This window comes from Geotrypetes seraphini, chromosome 11 (genome assembly GCF_902459505.1).
Source record: "Geotrypetes seraphini chromosome 11, aGeoSer1.1, whole genome shotgun sequence".
Taxonomy (NCBI): domain Eukaryota; kingdom Metazoa; phylum Chordata; class Amphibia; order Gymnophiona; family Dermophiidae; genus Geotrypetes; species Geotrypetes seraphini.
The window spans coordinates 129,652,953-129,672,994 of record NC_047094.1 but is presented as its reverse complement, the minus strand read 5'-3'; the positions used below and the strand labels follow the sequence as shown (position 1 = coordinate 129,672,994).

At 47.4% G+C, this 20,042-nt stretch overlaps 1 protein-coding gene across 4 annotated transcripts in view; it reads left to right on the top strand.

The window, feature by feature from the left end:
- The window catches only part of LOC117369153 (protein-glutamine gamma-glutamyltransferase 6-like), a 45,881-nt gene extending 26,186 nt beyond the window's left edge, over window positions 1-19,695 (top strand). For all 4 annotated transcript variants that reach the window (XM_033963233.1, XM_033963234.1, XM_033963236.1 and 1 more), the window contains 5 exons: window positions 1,270-1,512; window positions 2,299-2,676; window positions 6,363-6,520; window positions 15,012-15,145; window positions 18,232-19,695. In XM_033963233.1, the coding sequence (XP_033819124.1) occupies window positions 1,270-1,512; window positions 2,299-2,676; window positions 6,363-6,520; window positions 15,012-15,145; window positions 18,232-18,385 (1,067 nt within the window). In that variant the 3' untranslated portion in view covers window positions 18,386-19,695. The remainder of the gene's footprint in view (window positions 1-1,269; window positions 1,513-2,298; window positions 2,677-6,362; window positions 6,521-15,011; window positions 15,146-18,231) is intronic.
- Window positions 19,696-20,042: the final 347 nt, after the last annotated feature.

Sequence of the window (20,042 nt, the reverse complement as noted above, 5' to 3'; positions counted from 1 at the left end):
CTTTAATAAGACATTAACTATTTTTTCTGCGGCCCTCCAAGTACTCTATTTTTTCTGCAGCACTCACATTTAAAGTTCAATATCTTTTCTTTCTCAAAACTGGCACATTTCAATCACTAAATTGAAAATAAAATCATTTTCCTACCTTTGGTAATTTCATCAGTCTCTGGTTGCACTTTATTCTTCTGACTGTGCATCCAATACTTCTTCCCTTCTTTCAGCCTCCTCTATGCTTCCTCTCCTCCAGACCTCATTCCCTCCCCCAACTTTTTCTTTCTTTCTCTGTCTGTCTTTCTCTGATTCCGTGCCCCATTTTTGCTTTGTTTCTGGTTCCCTGTCCCCCCTCCTTCTTTCTTCCTTCCTCCGTGCCCCATTTTTTGCTTTTTTGTCTGGCTCCCTGTCCCCACCCCACCTTCTTTCTTTCTTTCTTCCTTCCTTCCTGCCCTCCCCCATGCCACCACCACTGCGGAATAGGCTGCTGCCGCTGCCGCTATCGGGAACAGGCAGAGATCTCCCTGCTTCTCTTCTGCACCGGGCCGACCAACTCTTGCCGCCCAACGTCAATTCTAACGTCGGAAAGGACGTTCCGGGCATCCAGTCAGCGATTGGCTAGCCAGAACGTCCTCTCGACATCAGAATTGACGTCGGGCCGCGAGAGTTGGTCGGCCCCGGAGGGAAGAGAACAGTGGACCGCCTTGGTACGCCACTGGGGCAGCAGCGTTTCTGGCCGGCTCGTTCGTTCAAAGCCGCGGGTGGCGGCTCCTTGCGAGATCCTTGCCTGCATCTGAAGCCTCTCTGATGTTGTGACATCAGAGAGGCTTCCGATGCAGGAGTGGATAGCGCAAGGAGCCGCCAACCCGCGGCTTTGGCCGAACGAGCCGGCTGATGCTCCAAAAGGAAGACAATGATCACCTCCAGACCGCGGGCCACAAATAAAACCCGGAGAGCCACATGCGGCCCGCGGCCCGCGTGTTTGAGACCGCTGATCTATATATTCCAGCACATTCACATGTATGTCTGGATTTCAGAACATGTCCTTGTATGTTCCAACACCTGCATGTTTATGTTGCCATAGTGACCGCCTTAATAGTTTACGCATTTATGGTTCTAAAATGGATGCTCCTACCTTGTAAATGACCGTTCTTCCGCATATTTTAAAACAAGTTCTGCATCAACAGATCCTGTTCTCAAATGGGAGCGGAACTCGAGGCGTCCCGACATGGGCGTCTCAATTCTGATTTGCAGGTCTTTTCTGTCTCCCTGTTCCAGGAAGGTACTGCTGTGGCCCCGCCTCGGTCAAAGCCATTAAGGAAGGAGATGTAGAGCAGGACTATGACACCGCATTTGTGTACGCCTCGGTGAACTCAGACCGGTGTATCTGGATTTGCTATGACAAGAATGTAAAAGAAAGAGTGTACTGTGATTCCAAATTGATTGGACAAAACATCAGTACCAAGGCAATAGGCAGCGATGACCGTGTAGACATCACGGCAAGTTATAAATACCCAGAAGGTAAAGAAAAGCTGGCACTGAGTAGAATCTTGTGGTCTTACTAGTAGGTGTAGATATACAGTATATAATTAAGCTAATTAATATAATAGATTGCACCGGTCATTGCAACTTTTTTGTACTGTATATCTATGTATGCAAATAAGATTTTACATAGATAAAATGAGAAGGATTTCTTATTTTCATGCCATGTTACATCATTACCATTAGAATTTAGTTCTCAACTTCATTTGTTCGTATTATCATTTTTGTGGTGAAATCAGTCAGCTTAGCAGGGTTAAAAAAAAAAAAAAACAAAAGTTTCAATCATTTTCTAAAAGAGAAGTCTATAGGCTACTACTGAGATGGCTTGGGGAAATCCACTGCTTATTCCTAGGATAAGCAGCATAAAATCTGTTTTTACTACTTGGGATCCAGCTCGGTACTTGGAACTTGGGTTGGCCACTGTTGGAAACAGGATGCTGGGCTTGATGGACCTTTGGTCTCTCAAGGTACAGCAAGTATAGGACAGTCAAGCCATTGTGACATCACTGATGAGTATGGCTCTTAGACATTGATGGAATGAGGCATTATGACATCACAATCTCAGCTCTGGAATGTTGCTACTCTTTGGGTTTCTGCCAGATACTTGGGACCTGGGTTGGCCACTGTTGGAAACTGGAGACTGGTCTTGATGGACCTTCGATCAGTCCCAATATGGCAATTCTTATGTTCTTATGTAGTGTACTATGGTATTTTTTTGGCTTTACGTGAAGTGTGGTATTATAACCATATTCCTGTGTTCTTCAGGATCTGCTAATGAAAGAAAGGTATATATTAGGGCACGCAAAAAGCTACTGAAAGGTGGAGTAATCAACAAAAATGATACAGGAAGAGCCCTTATTGGGAGGAATAAGAAGCCAAGAATAAGACATCCTAATTCCAGACCTGAAGTCTCCAATGCAGTCCCTGAAGATCCAGGTGTGCCTGAAATTTCTGGAAAGTTCCAGCTGCGCGAGTCCCCTGCATTTGGCGATGACATCCACGTTGTTCTGACGCTCAAAAATTTGACCTCCAAGACCAAGCACGTCAAAGTGAAAGTGAGTTCTTCAACCATCATGTACACCGGGGTACCAACATATGAACTCTTGAAGGACACCGTTTCTGGCACGATCGGTCCGAAAAGAGGTAACCTTTCAAATTAGAGCATAACTAAGGTGACCATATGTCCCGTTTTGAAGGGGACAGTCCCATTTTCAGATCCCCTGTCCCGTTGTCCCCACACACAGCTTCGGGACGCCAAAATGTCCCGTTTTCAGGGACAGCGTCCCGAAGCTGTGTGCGGGGACAACGGGACAGGCGATCGCTTCCTGTCCCTCCCCTGCTGCACCAAAAAAAAAAAAAATAAACCCTCCATCCAGGCCCGATTTAAACTTCTCCCCTGGTCCACCACCGCTGCTCTTCTGCTGCCACTACTCGCACCCGGAAGCCTCCTTCTCGACATCAATTCTGACGTCGGAGAGGACGTTCCGGGCCAGCCAATCGCTGCCTGGCTGGCCCAGAACGTCCTCTCTGATGTCAGAATTCACATTGGGAAGAAGGCTTCCGGGTGCAAGTAGTGGCAGCAGATGAGCAGCGGCTGTGGACCGGGGAGGAAGTTTAAATCAGGCCTGGAGGGAAGCTTTTGTTTTCCGGGGGGGGGGGAGGGAAGGAGGTAGGCAGGCAGGCTGGCTGGCTCTGGGGGAGAGAGGTAGGTAGGCAGGCTTTGGGGGAGGTAGGCAGGCAGACTGGCTGACTTTGGAGGGAGACAGGCAGGCTGGCTTTGGGGGAAGCAGTCAGGTAGGCTCTGGGGGAGGTAGGCAGGCAGGCTGGCTGACTTTGGGGGAGACAGGCAGGCTGACTTTGGGGGAGACAGGCAGGCAGGCTGGCTGGCTCGCTCTGGGGGAGGTAGACAGGCAGACTGGCTGACTTTGTGGGAGGCAGGCAGGCTGACTTTGGGGGAGACAGGCAGACTGGCTTTAGGGGAGGCTGGCTTTGGGGGAGGTAGGCCAGCAGGCTTTTTGGGAGGGGGTGGGACAGAGGCTAGAAGGCAGTGAGAGGACATAGGAAGGAGGGATGAAGGAAGGAGAGAAAATGGCAGAGAAGAGGGGGTTGTAAGTAGAAGAAAGACTAGAGAGATAAAGGCCTGGACCAAAGGGGAAAGACAGGAGGCAGAAGCAGGACCTTGGGAGGTGCAGACAGAGGGGTAGAGCCCCTGAGGAAGAGCAGAGAGAGGCAAGATCATAAAAGAGGAGGGAGAGAGGGAGACCTGGAACAAAGGTACAAAGGAGAACTGACACTGGATCTGGGGGCACTAAGGACATAGGAAGGAAGGAGGGAGGGAATAGAAAGGGACAATTGGGCTTGAGTGCAGAAAGAAATGAAAGATAGGATGCACAGTCAGAAGGAAACGCAACCAGAGACTCATGAAATCACCAGACAGCAAAGGTAGGAAAAATGATTTTATTTTCATTTTAGTGATCAAAATGTGTCAGTTTTGAGAATTTACATCTGCTGTCTATATTTTGCACTATATTTGTCTATTTTTCTATAGTTACTGAGATGACATCGTTGAAAACCCCCCAAATATAAATGATAACATTTTCTCTGCGTATAGGGTGCTTTGTGTTTTTTTTTTTTATTTTATGGTTACCATTATGAAATAATAAGATATTGTGTGTACATGAAAAATGAATGGAAGAAATTGGGGGCGGGGCTAGGGCGGGATTGGGGGGCGGGGCTAGGGCGGGATTGGGGGCGGGACTGAATATTAATAGATGTCCCGTTTTGATGAAAAAAAAATAAATGGTCAGGTTAAGCACAACGTCCTTCACTTATTTTTAGATCCGCAATTCATTGAGTCACTAGGACTCTAGCACGAGTCAATGGCACCTAACAACAACTTCACCCATTTGTGTTTTCATATTACATAAAAATACAATTCAGTGCCTATGAGAAAGGAACTCTGGGCTCTCCTGAATCCCCAGGTAAATGGAATAAAGTAAGAGGAGCCCTTAAAAGGAGTTAGTAGTATCTCATCGAACTAAAGCCAGTAAGGGGACAATTCTGTAACTTGGCGCCTATATTTAGGTGCCCGAAAATAAGCCCTGGCATGATTTTTAAAGATGCTCCTAATATAAGCCCTACCTCAAAAATAAGCCCTAGTTAATAATAATAATTTTATTCTTATATACTGCCTAAGCCATAATAGTTTGAGGCGGTTTACAACAAGAAATACTGGACAAGCAGTAGAAAGATACATATCATACGAAATACAAAGCCCCCCTCCCCTGAATGTCCCCGACACTCCCCGACTCCAGTCCTGACACTAGTGCTGCCCGAGTCGCCGAAAAAAACTGGACTCGTCAACTCAGCAATCCCCACCCCCAGCGAGACCTGACATACCTCCGTTCTGAGTCCTCCAGCCATCGTTGCTGTTTCTGGAGGCCTCGGAGCAGAGATATGTCAGTCTCACGGGGAGGAGTGTCAGTGGGGTTCTGCTGCACAAGAGGATGGGAGGGAGGGGTAGAAAGATGCTGCACAAGGGAATGGGTGACAGGGGAGGAAAGATGCTACTCATGGGTGGGGGGGAGAAAGGAAAGAGGAAGAATTGGGGGGTGGAGGAGAGGAAGGGAGAGATAAGACATCCCCCCAAAATAAGCCCTAATGCATTTTTTGGATCCATAATTAATATGACACTGTCATATTTTCGGGGAAACACGGTATTCTATAAACAAAAGTAGGTGCCAATTACCTTTATAGATTACAAATGTAATAAGTGAAATTTACAGAAAACCCTAGGCTTATTTATTCATTAAGATTTATTTACTGCCTTTTTGAAGAAAGAACAATCTAGATAAAAGCAGTAGATAAAATGAATGGGACAATTTCCCTATGAGGAGAGGCTAAAGCGACTAGGGTTTTTCAGTTTGGAGAAGAGACAGCTCAGAGATAATATGATAGAGGTCTATAATAATGAGTGGAGTGGAAAGAGTGGAAAGCTTGTTCACTCTCTCCAAAAATACTAGGACTGGGGCACATGCAATGAAGCTACTAAGTTAGTAGATTTAAAACAAACGGGAGAAAATATTTCTTCACACAACGTGTAATTAAACTCTGGAATTCGTTGCCAGAGAATGGGGTGAAACCAGTTAGCTTGGCGGGGTTTAAAAAAGGTTTGGATCATTTCCTAAAAGAGAAGTCCATAGCCCCTTATTGAGATGGCTTATTGCTAGGATAAGCAGCATAGAATTTGTTTTGCCACCGTCACCACCTAGTCTCTGGCCGAGCGATTTTCCAACGCTAAGCAGTGACACACTTCTAACACCTGGCGTGAGCCCCTTTAAAGTAGGGCTCCCTTGCAGGCTGGATACCCCATGGTTTTCCTGGGCTAGATGTGGTGTGTTCTTGGCACAGAAAACTCCAGCAGTCAGAATGGCTTCAATAATAAATCATAGCTTTTATTGGGCCACTGGCCTTGGCAACCTCAAGCAAGACCGGTTTCACCAGTAAACAAATTTGGCACACAGGAAAAAGTTCATTCAAAATCAAAAATATAATTCCCACTACTCTGGACTTCCTAAATGCCTCATAGTACAAGCATTTTCCTTCCCCAGAGTGCATTCATTAAAGGGGCTAACAAATTTTAAATAAGCTATAAACTATATAAAGATTGTTTAGCACTGAGAGGAGTGGCACGCAGCCCAGATTTTCACAGTGCAATTTATTGAATCTGCTGCATTATGGCATTCATCTTCTTGGATTTGGTAAGCTGATAAGCTACATAGAAATTGGTTGGAAATCTATTGCCTTACAACTCATTTGTAACTTTTCAGAGAAGCAGTTCCCGTTAGAAATACCACACTCTGACTACAGAGCACATCTAACTAAGGACTACATGGTTGAGGTGTCGGCCCTGTGTGAAGTGAAACAAGGGAGGAAACTGCTGGTGCGAAAGGTCATCTCTCTGGAGAAGCCTCCAATCAGAATCACGGTAATCAACTGCCTCGAACGCAGTGGCATAGTAAGGGGGAGGAGGGGGCAGAGCGCCCCAGACACCATCTTGGTGGGAGCACCGGTACCTCCCCTCTTCTTCTCCCCCCCCCCCCCAGCAATGGGAAGGATCTCTAAAATTCACTCCATCCTACCTCTTCAAATGTTCACTGGCAGCGAGCAGGATATCCTACCATTGCCTCCGCCCTCTCTCTGACATCACTTCCTGTTCACGGGACCAAAAAGTGATGTCAGAGGGAAGGCTCAGCTGTCACGAGCAGTGGGTAGGAGAGCCTGCTTGCTGCTGGCAAACATTTGAAGGGGTACATGGGGGCAGGGGCGCTGGGGGGGGGTGAGGAAGAGCACATCAAAAGGGAGCAGAGTGCGGTGATGCCGCCCGAGGCACAAACGTCCCTTGCTATGCCACTGCTTGAATGGAAATGTAAGGAAGAATGAAATAGAAATCATGGGGTCCTTTTAATCCTTTTGTTGTGCTTTGTTTTGGCGGCTTTTGTAGGTTTTTGTTTGTCTGTTTCATTTCATTTTGTTTCCAATTTCAGAGCGCACTCTTTCCACATAGAACACACTAGAAATAAAATGAAGCAAAATGAAATGAAACAAAACCAAATGGGCCAATATTCTTCCACTATTAATGCATATCCCTACAGGCAACAACATAGACAAGTTCATTCCGATATAGGAATGACTTTATAAAAGCATTTTCAAGTGAACATAAGACTAGCTTTTACTGGGTCAGACCAATGGTCCATCTAGCCCAGTGACACATCTTCACGGAGGCCAATCCAAGTCACAAGTACTTGGCAAAAACCCAAATAGTAGCAACATTCCATACAGTCCCAAAGAATAGCAAGATTTGGAATCCCAAAGAATAACAAGATTCTGGAATCCTACAGAGTAGCATGATTCCAGAATCCCAAAGAATAGCAAGATTCCGGAATCCCAAAGAATAACAAGATTCCGGAATCCCAAAGAATAGGAAGATTCTGGAATCCCAAAGAATAGCAAGATTCTGGAATCCCAAAGAATAACAAGATTCCGGAATCCTAAAGGGTAGCAAGGTTCCAGAATCCCAAAGAATAGCAAGATTCTGGAATCCCAAAGAATAACAAGATTCCGGAATCCTAAAGAGGAGCAAGATTCCAGAATCCCAAAGAATAGCAAGATTCCAGAATCCCAAAGAATAACAAGATTCCGGAATCCCAAAGAATAGCAAGATTCCGGAATCCCAAAGAATAACAAGATTCCGGAATCCTAAAGAGTAAGTAGCAAGATTCCAGAATCCCAAAGAATAACAAGATTCTGGAATCCTTTTTTTTTTGTAACTCTTTATTTAACCACTGCGTTACAGACACTACAGGTACACCTGCACAGCAAAACCATACAATCATGAATACAGTGTATACATTAGATTCCCCATGTCCCATTCCCAACCCACCCCTCCCCTTTCCCCCCCCAACCCCCCCTGACCCTCTCAAGTACCCAACTCCCAATAACGTCTAGTTCCCCCCCCCCTCACATGTAACATCCAAAAGGAAGAAGTAGCATAACATAATCCTAATATGCAAGAGATGCAATGGTGGTCCCCCATCAGGGATGCACCGGCTAAGCATGTAATACAAATTACTCAGAGTTTCCCTCCATCTCTAGGAACCTTCCCCATAGGTCCTCAAACTGTCTCCTCTGGCGGGTGAGTAACGCCGAAAGCCTAAATTTCTCACAAACCCATCCTAATTTCACTCGCATCATCACTACCGTAGGTATCGTGGGGCTCTTCCAAAGAGACGCCAACACAAGTCTAGCAGCTGTAAAAGCCAGTCTAGCCAGCTTGTCCTGCGTAGCCTCCACTGTCCCGGGGAGTACCCCCAGCAAGGCCGTCTCTGCTCCAAATGGTAATTGACATTGCAAGAGGCCCCCCACATAACGGAACACCTGAGTCCAATAGTCCTCAAGACGAGGACACTCCCACCACATATGAAAGAATGTACCCCTCAGGCCACACCCTCTCCAGCACTCCCCTGTACATGAGGTACCCATCTTTGCAAGCACCACAGGAGTAACATACCATCTCACAAGGAGTTTAAGAGCGTTTTCTACCAATTGCGGAGCCACCGCCACATGGTGTATTCTTAATGCTATTTGTTCCCATTCCTCAGTCGTATAGGTGTGCCCTAAGTCTATCTCCCACGCTCTCATATATGTGGTCTTCCGATCCGGGTCGGCAAGCAGTAGGCGATATAATTGTGAGATGCAGCCCCGCCGCACTGGGTCCCCCAACATTAACTCAAACCTCGAGCGCTTATATGCTGTAGGGTCCCCCGCTTTAATGCGCATAATATAATCCTTCACCTGTAGATAGGGGAATACATCACGCTGCTCCAAATGGAAAGAGGCTTGGACTTCAGGAAATCCACGAATTCGCTCCCCCTCCAACAGTTGGCCAAACCATCTCAGCCCACCTCTTTCCCATCTACAAAAAACTCCACCCTCCCTACCCGGAACAAAATCCTCTGCAAACCTAATAGGTAAAAAATGTAGACCCTGCAGCCTACCCACCAGTTTTCTACCCGCCCCCTTCCATACCCGTAGCGTCCATCTTATAAAAGGATTAGCAATAGAAGCAATATCTGTCTCCCTCAAGCCCACCCACGGTAGATATGACAGAGCCGGTATGCCCCTAGGATCTCCCAAGAGACCCTGTTCCACCCGGACCCACAATTTAGCTGGATCCGCATGCCAATCCACAACCGCCCTAAGCTGCGCCGCCCTGTAGTATAGTTCCAGATTGGGTAACCCCAGTCCTCCCTCCTCCTTAAATTTGAACATGGCATATCTCGCCACCCGAGGACGCCTACCCTTCCATATAAATTGCAAAAGGGACCTATGCCACCGCGTAAAGCAAGCTTTAGGGACCTCCACCGGAAGCACTTGAAAGAGATAAAGAAATCTGGGCAGGACCATCATACGTACCACCTCCATTCTACCCATCCAGGAAAGGTACAGAGGGTCCCATCTATCAAGATCCCTTCTCATGGACTCTCCCAAAGGGAGATAATTAAGGCGGAACAGGGTATCCCACTCCACCCCAAGCCATATCCCCAGGTATTTAATAGGGCCCGTCACCCATCGGAATGGTACCCCCTTTTGCAGTTCCAGGGCCTCCGCCACTGGTACCGAAATATTCAAGATCTCCGTTTTAGACAAATTAGCTTTGAAGCCCGAAATCCGCCCATAATCCCGCATCAAATCCCGCAAAGCCAACAGCGACCTCTCCGACCCCTCCACAATGGCCAAGATATCATCCGCAAAAAGGGACAGTTTATGTTCATCCCCCTGCACCTGCACCCCCTTCACAAGCCGAGACAGACGGATGCTTTGAGCCAACGGCTCGATCACCAAAGCAAACAGCAGGGGAGAGAGCGGGCACCCCTGTCTCGTCCCTCGATGTAATTCAAAGGGCTTGGAATAGACCCCATTAACTTTGACACAAGCCATCGGGTTATGATACAACGTAAGAATCCAAGAGATAAATCGCGACCCAAATCCCATCTGATGTAGCACCGCCTCCATAAACGTCCAATCCACCCGGTCGAACGCCTTTTCGGCATCCACCGCAACCGCCACCCAAGGGGCCCCTGATCTACGGGCCTCCCACACCAAGTTCAACACCCGCCTAATACCATCCGCCGCCTGCCGCCCCCCAATGAACCCCACCTGATCCGGGTGGACCAGGTCCGGCATATGAGTCGCCATCCTATCGGCCAGAATTCGAGCCAGGATTTTGGTATCAATTCCCAAGAGAGAGATAGGTCGATAGCTACCACACACAGACAGATCTTTCCCTGGCTTAGGGAGTATCGTAATCCCTGCCAAGCGCATATAGAACGGCAAACGCTCTCCCTCTATCAGGGAATTAAACAGTCTAGTCAATAAAGGTGCAACCAAGGGTGAAAGTTTCTTATAAAACAGCCCAGTAAACCCGTCGAGTCCGGGTGACTTACCCGGCTTCAAATGTCTAATAACATGCAACACCTCCTCCACTGTAATATCCCCCTCCAGCCCCAGTGCATCCGAGCTAGATAGGGAAGGCAACCCTAAATCCCTCAAATAGGCTTGGCTCTCCACCTCCGAGCCCTTAAGCTCCGGTGTATAAAGCTCCTGGTAAAATTCCCTAAACCGCCTTTGTATTCCTACCTCATCCGTAAGTACCGTGCCATCTCGCTCCCTAATAGCCAAAATATTACTCCTAGACTGCTGCAATTTGACCCTATGAGCCAAAAGCTTACTAGCCCGATTTCCCGATTCAAAATATTTAAGCTTCAACTTCTCAAGATTAAACTTAATCACCTCATCTTCCAACTTCCCAAGGGCCATTCGGGTTTCCTGAAGCCGAAGCCTCACCTGCGGTCCTCCCTGTCCCCTCTTATGTTGATCCACCAGAGTGCGGAGCGTCTCCCGGAGCTGCAGTTCCTCCTGCTGCCGGGACTTTTTCTTATAGGCTGCTATAGAGATCAATTCCCCCCGTAACACCCCTTTTAAACTTTCCCAGATCGTCATGGGGGAGAACTGATCCACCTTATTAAACTCTAAGAAGTCATAAATCCCCGTTTCCAGTTTTTGTACTATTTTCGGATCTCCCAGCAGGGCATCGTTCAATCTCCAGTACGTATCTCCCCCCCTAGGTCCTCCCCATTTCAAATCCACCCAGAGCGGGGCATGGTCTGACCATCCAATGGTATCAATCTTGGTATCTATCACTTTACCCCCCCACCCTTTATCCACACAAACCATGTCAATGCGAGTGTATACCTCATGTACAGGGGAATAGAAAGTGTAGTCCCGACCCATCCAATGTTGAACCCGCCACCCATCCTCCACATTAAGAACTTCCAGAAATCTCTCCAAACATTTTCTATCCTTCTTAAGTCTATCGCCCCCCTTACCCGTGGAATCCCAATCTGGATTAAGAACCAAATTAAAATCCCCCCCCACCACCACCGGCCCCACCTTAACCGACAAGATCTTAGTCAGAAGGAGGTCGAAAAAGGGACCCTGTTGAGAGTTAGGTGCATATAAATTAACCAACGTTACCCGAGTCCCATCAACAGTGCCAGTCCAGATAATCCACCTCCCTCCTTCATCCCTCCATTCCTTATCTGGGACCACCCGCAACTTGTGGGAGAACAAAATCCCCACCCCTGCCTTTTTCCGCTCCACCCTATTAGAAGCCCAAACCCTCACGGGATACTCCCGAAACTGTACAAGCTTTTCCCCAGCTTTTACAAAATGTGTTTCTTGAACAAAACATATATCAAATCGGAGGCGCTTAACTTCTTTCAACAACAATTGCCGCTTACGTGGCATGTTAAGCCCCTTAACATTCAAACTGCCCACTCTAATTACATTATCCCCCCCCATCCCCGGCTATAGACATCACTCCCATCCCCTCTGCACCTCCCCCCACCCTCTCCCTCCATAGCCTAGTCCCCCCCCCCCGTCCCTCCCCCCCTCCCTCCTCCCCTCTCCTCCCCAGCTCTCCCCACCCCCCCTCCCCACCTGACCCACACTCCCATTCTCCCCACTCCCTCCAAGACTTCAAGTGACTTCACCACCCCCCCATGTCGCCTTTGTGCTACCTCCCGTCCCCACATTCACACCTCATATGCACCATGACCCCCCACCAATCATTCCCCAGATCCTCACCCATACATCCCCAGTCACACTCCCAAAGTCACCACCAGATCAGCATCAAGGTCCAAGACCCAGCAGCGGGTAGTCTCGCCCGCCCGCAGCCAGCCACTCAAGTGTCCGGGGCCGCAGCTGCACTCATCTCGGCTGCCTCTCCGTCCTGTCGAGCGCTCTGCCGTCCTCTCCGTCTCTGGGGCACCGCTTTCCACTGGTACCGCTCCAGCTTCTGCGCCGTCACTTTACTTAGAACAGAATCTCCCATTTTCACCAGACCCTCCTTCAGAAGTACCGCCTGCAGCTCCGCCACGGTCGTCACCCGCTTATGTACTCCATTCAAAGTAACCAGTAGACCAAACGGGAACAGCCAGCGATATCTCAAGTTGTTCTGCTTCAACACCTCCAGCAATGGGCGAAACTCCCTCCTCTTCTGCAAAGTGATGCTCGAGAGATCCTGAAATATCTCCACTTTCAAATTCTTCCAATTGATAACGCCCAGGTCTCTAGCTTTCCTCACCAGACGATCCTTATCCGGAAAATGGTGAATGCAGGCAATAATATCTCTCGGGTAATCCCCATTCTTCGGACCCAGGGTTCGGTGCGCCCTGTCCACTCTCAGGCCCCCAGAAGTGTTATCAGGGGCTCCACCATCTGCCAGCAGGAACCGGCTGAGCTCTTGCACCACTGCCACAGCGTCCCCATACTCTGCTGTTTCCGGAACTCCCCGGATCCGAACATTGTTCCGTCGGGACCTATTTTCCAGGTCTTCCACCTGTGCACAGCAGTCCAGAAGATCTTTCTGGACTGCCTTCACCTGAGTTGTGAGCCCCTGAACCGACTCTTCTTGCTCTCCCAGGCGCTTTTCAGTGTCCTCCACTCTGCCCAGCAAGTCTGCAAAGTCCTGCCTGATCTCTTTTACAGCCTCTTTTATTTTGCCTTTCACAGCCGCCACCTCCTCTTTTATTTCCGTAGCCCACAGTTTCAGGTCGGCTTTCGTAACTGCCGCCGCCGACCCTGCTCGCCGTAGCCTCGGGGAAGCACCGCGCTCCGACTCTTCTTCCGACGCGCTGTCTCCCGACTCGCGCGCGGACAAGCCCGAGGTCCCGCGCACGTGGCGGAGGCCTCCCTGCTCGCCTCCACGCTCCGACATTCTGCCGGGCTCCGCTCGTTTTTTTGAGGGCATCGCTCAAGCGCCCCGAGCTTCCCCCACACTCTTCCGGCCTCAGGCTCTCAAAATTCGGCGTCCCGCAACGGGAAAGTAATGCGCTCTGGAGGGGAGAGTCAGAGCAAATTCCCTAACCCTCCATCCTGGATCGTGACGTCACCGGAAGTCCAAGATTCTGGAATCCTAAAGAGTAAGTAGCAAGATTCCAGAATCCCAAAGAATAACAAGATTCCGGAATCCCAAAGAATAACAAGATTCTAGAATCCTAAAGCGTAGCAGCATTTTATGGCACTGTTCCAGGGAAATCAATGGCTTCCCCCATGTCTGTTTCAACATCAGACTATGGACCTGTCCAAACCTTGTTTAAAACCAGCTACATTAACCGCTCTTACCACATCCTCTGGCAATGCGCTCCAGAGCTTAACTAATCTCTTGAGTAAAAAAAAAATATTTCCTCCTGTTGGTTTTGAAAGTATCACTCTGTAACTTCATCAAGTGTTCCCTAGTCTTTGTAAATCTTGATGCAGTAAAAAAATTGATCCACTTGTACCCGTTCTACATGTTATTAATAAAGTTGCCCCGGCATAAAAGTGTGTGCGATGCGCAGGTACGGGCAGGTTTGGGGTGGAGTCTGACCAGAGTCGTGAATAAAATATACAGAGTACACAGTCACGAGGGGTACAGATAGAACTAGAGGTAGGTCATAGAAGGGGTCAGAAACCACTTCACAGGTCGCGGACCTGGTGGGCCACCGCGGGAGCGGACCGCTGGGCGAGATCAAGACCCATAAAGACCTCTCCAAAGACTCTCTTTGAAATCACCCCACCCCCCCCCCCCAAAGCTCGCTTGGATCAAGACCCATCAAGTCCTATCCAAAGACTCTCTTTGAAATCACCCTCCCCCCCCAAAGCTCGCTTAGATCAAGACCCATCAAGTCCTATCCAAACACTCTCTTTGAAATCACCCTCCCCCCCCAAAGCTTGCTTAGATCAAGACCCATCAAGTCCTATCCAAACACTCTCTTTGAAATCACCCCCCCCAAGCTCGCTTAGATCAAGACCCATAAAGACCTCTCCAAAGACTCTCTTTGAAATCACCCCCCCCCCCCCAAAGCTCGCTTAGATCAAGACCCATAAAGACCTCCACTGGATCAAGACCATCCCAAAGATCTCCCTTTGACCCCCCCCCCCCACCTTCAGCAAAGGACATCATGTTGATCCATTGGCTGTTTGGCAGGAGTGATTCCCTTTCACTTCTGCCTCCTCAGCATTTTCTCCAAAATGGCACCCTCCCCCCTATCAGTAGCCTTGCTAGGGATCATAGTTTCTACCGATCCACCACATAAAGAGCCATGAGGCCCTCATTGACTGGGGAGTCTTTGAAGAGGATGGCCCGCATTGGGGTTTTATTTTGTTGTTGTTTTTTTTGAGGAGGTGGCTTTGATAAGGGGGCTTCAATTAGGGTCTTCATCTGGGAGGTATAATGGTTACTGGCTACTGGATCCCATGGTAAATCAAGGTGCAGTGACAGCTTCCTATTTATCACAACTTGATTTTTGGTTGCTCTGAGGACAGGAAAGGATTCTAATTCATACGATTCAAGAAGGTTTTTTTCTTTTGTTTAGGTACATGGAGATGCTGTGGTACATGAACCAGTTGATGTAGAAGTCATATTAGTCAACCCTCTCTCAGAAAGGGTAACAGATGGTGTGGTGAAGTTGGAAGGTAGTGGTTTAATTGAAGGGAAACTCAGGAAACGGTAAGTAAAGAGGAAAATGTTCTTTCTGCTACTGTTGAGACGCGCCAAGGAAGCAAGTCGTTGGTGCAATGTGGAAGAATATTCTGCATGTGGAAGGGGAGGGAGAACATTTATGAAGCTCTTTCCAAATGTATAGTTCAGTTTATGTGGAGAAAAGGAAGAGAATAACACAGAGACAAATTTTCCCCATCCCCCCAGGATCTCTCTATCCCCGTCCCTATGAGCTCTACTCCTGTCTCTGCCCCATCCCTGCAAGCTCCGTCCTCATCTGCACAAGCCTCAAACAATTTCAAATCCTAGGTAGCAACATTCTAGAGCTCAGACTGTGATGTCATAATGCCTCATTCCACCAATGCCTAAGCTCCGTCCTCATCTGCACAAGCCTCAAACCCTTTAAAATCCTAAGTAGCAACATTCTAGAGCTCAGACTGTGATGTCATAATGCCTCATTCCACCAATGCCTAAGCTCCATCCTCATCTGCACAAGCCTCAAGCACTTCTAAATCCTAAGTAGCAACATTCTAGAGCTCAGACTGTGATGTCATAATGCCTCATTCCACCAATGCCTAAGCTCCGTCCTCATCTGCTCAAGCCTCAAACCCTTGAAAATCCTAAGTAGCAACATTCTAGAGCTCAGACTGTGATGTCATAATGCCTCATTCCACCAATGCCTAAGCTCTGTCCTCATCTGCGCAAGCCTCAAACCCTTTAAAATCCTAAGTAGCAACATTCTAGAGCTCAGACTGTGATGTCATAATGCCTCATTCCACCAATGCCTAAGCTCCATCCTCATCTGCACAAGCCTCAAGCACTTCTAAATCCTAAGTAGCAACATTCTAGAGCTCAGACTGTGATGTCATAATGCCTCATTCCACCAATGCCTAAGCTCCGTCCTCATCTGCACAAGCCTCAAACCCTTGAAAATCCTAAGTAGCAACATTCTAGAGCTCAGACTGTGATGTCATAATGCCTCATTCCACCAATGCCTAAGCTCCATCCTCATCTGCACAAGCCTCAAGCACTTCTAAATCCTAAGTAGCAACATTCTAGAGCTCAGACTGTGATGTCATAATGCCTCATTCCACCAATGCCTAAGCTCCGTCCTCATCTGCACAAGCCTCAAACCCTTGAAAATCCTAAGTAGCAACATTCTAGAGCTCAGACTGTGATGTCATAATGCCTCATTCCACCAATGCCTAAGCTCCGTCCTCATCTGCTCAAGCCTCAAACCCTTGAAAATCCTAAGTAGCAACATTCTAGAGCTCAGACTGTGATGTCATAATGCCTCATTCCACCAATGCCTAAGCTCTGTCCTCATCTGCGCAAGCCTCAAACCCTTTAAAATCCTAAGTAGCAACATTCTAGAGCTCAGACTGTGATGTCATAATGCCTCATTCCACCAATGCCTAAGCTCCATCCTCATCTGCACAAGCCTCAAGCACTTCTAAATCCTAAGTAGCAACATTCTAGAGCTCAGACTGTGATGTCATAATGCCTCATTCCACCAATGCCTAAGCTCTGTCCTCATCTGCGCAAGCCTCAAACCCTTTAAAATCCTAAGTAGCAACATTCTAGAGCTCAGACTGTGATGTCATAATGCCTCATTCCACCAATGCCTAAGCTCCATCCTCATCTGCACAAGCCTCAAGCACTTCTAAATCCTAAGTAGCAACATTCTAGAGCTCAGACTGTGATGTCATAATGCCTCATTCCACCAATGCCTAAGCTCCGTCCTCATCTGCACAAGCCTCAAACCCTTGAAAATCCTAAGTAGCAACATTCTAGAGCTCAGACTGTGATGTCATAATGCCTCATTCCACCAATGCCTAAGCTCCATCCTCATCTGCACAAGCCTCAAGCACTTCAAAATCCTAAGTAGCAACATTCTAGAGCTCAGACTGTGATGTCATAATGCCTCATTCCACCAATGCCTAAGCTCCGTCCTCATCTGCACAAGCCTCAAACCCTTGAAAATCCTAAGTAGCAACATTCTAGAGCTCAGACTGTGATGTCATAATGCCTCATTCCACCAATGCCTAAGCTCTGTCCTCATCTGCGCAAGCCTCAAACCCTTTAAAATCCTAAGTAGCAACATTCTAGAGCTCAGATTGTGATGTCATAATGCCTCATTCCACCAATGCACTAAGTTCCGTCCTCATCTGCTGAAACACGGTCCGTGTTGGGTCCTTAGTACATTCATTCATCTGTATTTTGCTGTTTCATTTTTTATATGGTGTCTTTAATAATGTGACTTCATTTTGGACTCGTGCTTCATTTGTGGCGTTTCCGCATTTTGGGGCATATTTTAAGTGACATTGGAAGTGTATTCTTTATTGCACTTGGGATTTTAATATTAAAAAAGACTGGGTTTTTGAGCCTACCTTCTGTGTTTTTATTTTTGCTAAATGACTTTGTGCTTTGTTTGCCTTTGTTTATTTATTTTAAATCTAGCCCTTCATGCGTTGCCTCTTATGCCAACAATTTTTGAATATCAGCCTCTGTGTGCACACGTGTGAGTGTGTTTAGGTCCATCCCTAGTAACCTTTGCATTAGATGCCCTGTCTAAAAGTAATTCCCTGGCTTATATGGACTGTGATGGGTGAAATTTTTCTCTAGGATTTCATAGATATCGAAAACCTGACTCCCCCGGTGGAACGGTATAGAAAATTGAATAAAGAAATACAAAATAAATAAGACCCCCTTTTACAAAACCCTTGCACGGTTTTTAATGCCAGCCACGGTGGAAACAGCTCTGACGCTCAAAGGAATTCTATGAGTGTTAGAGCTGTTACCACTGCGGCTGGCGCTAAAAACCGTACAACGGTTTTGTAAAAAGGGAAGTGGGGTGTTAATTAGTGAGCATTCCAGAAAGTGGACCTTTAAGTTCCTAGTGGAACTTCTTATTCACTACTGGGAATGTTTTTGGCATATTAACTTCCCAAAAGAATAAAGACCCAAAAAAAAGTGTGATTTCAATGAACGTGCCTTAATTTGAAAGATGATAAATTCATCTTGGAGTTCGCTACAATCCCATCCCGAAACTGACTGATGATAAACCACTCTGATTTTTTTTTTTTCTGCCTTAGGGTGCCATCACTCGACCCAAAAGAAAGCGCCAGTGTCATATTTGAGATGGTCCCTTACCGGAGTGGTAGGAGGAAGCTGCTGGCTGACTTTATCTCTAAAAAGTTTTCAGATATCAAAGGATTCAAGACTATTGAGGTGGAAGAAGCTTATTGATCATTTCAGTCATACAACCCCGGGCACAGACCACTTTTGGATCACCTTTCGGCTTGTGCACCGCTTGGATAAGACCTGCCAAAATCTGTTCAAAGTCGTGTTCTAATAGTCTGACATGAGACAAAAGTGTCCACACATCTCATAACTGCAGAAGAAGAAATTTGAGTCTTACTCCAGCTGAATGTTTCACTTGAGTTCCTGTGTGCGGGGCTTTAACTTTTTTTAATTGGTAGGATGTGCCTTAAGTAGCATTAAATAACTTCTGATTGAAAAGACATGGGCCCAAAATGACTAGATTGGGTTTTGCCCTCAATATCTACTGAAAATACAGGGTGTCCACAAAGTCTCTTTACAATGTCAAGATTTTATTTTTTTTTTTAAAAACCAAAACACAACGAATAGACAAATCTGTGGGAATTACCGTATTTTTCGCTCCATAAGACACACCCTAGATTTAGAGGAGGAAAACAAGAAAAAAAAAAAAACATTCTGAACCAAATTCTCCCTGCCAGGCTCTGTACCTTGTTCCCCCTCTGGTGGTCTAGTGGCAGGCAGGCAGGGCCCCCCATCCTGAAGCAAGCAGGCAGGGACCCCCCTCCCCGGCAAATAGGCAAGCAGGACAGCGGGATTTTTAGAAAGGTACAGGGGTACTCAGGAGACAGTGGAGGAAAGGGCAGCTTCACTGAAAGCTCCTGCCATACAGCGCTTTTCGGCAGGATTTAAAAAAACGTATGGAGGTATTCGCTCCATAAGACGCACCCTTATTTCCACTCACTTTTGGTGATGACTAGATATTGACGTGTGTGTTGTTGTTGTTTTGTTTTTTTTTTGCCTCATTTAATGCACTTCTATACAGATGGATTTTGAAGGAGAACGAGCATTCTTTGTCGTCCCCTCCTTTCTTTATCCAATACTGCCCCTGTCTCCATAAATTTCTTGTGCCGTGCATGAATTGACGGACTTGACGATGGATGCTTCCCATACTTAGGTCTGCTTTTATGAAACTGCGCTAGCAGTTTCTAGCGCGGGGAGCCGCGCTGAATGGCCCCGCGCTGCTCCCCACGCTCGTAGGAACTCAATGAGCGTCGGGAGCAGCGCGGGCCATTCAAACACGGCTCCCCCACGCTAGAAACTGCTATTGCAGTTTCGTAAAAGAGGGGGGTTAGTCTTATAGTTTCACTGAGTCTGCATATATGAGGGGGCATTCGGAGAAACTGAAGGGAGATAGGTTCAAAACAAATGCAAGGAAGTTTTTTTTCACCCAAAGGGTCGTGGACACATGGAATGCGCTACCGGAGGAAGTGATCAGGCAGAGTACGGTACAGGGATTCAAACAGGGATTGGACGGATTCCTGAGGGATAAAGGGATCGTGGGATACTGAGAGAGATGCTGGGATGTAACACAGGTATAGAAAGCTAACCAGGTAATAAGTATAGAAACCCAACAGGTCGTACATGTGCAAGACCGGAGGGTTAGGACTACGATGGGAAGATAGGACTTAAATGAGAAACCAAGGTGGCAAGGGAGCCCCTTCTGGTGATGCAGACAGGTCGTGACCTGTTTGGGCCGCCGCGGGAGCGGACTGCCAGGCAGGATGGACCTATGGTCTGACCCGGCGGAGGCACTGCTTATGTTCTTATGTTCTTATGTTTCAAT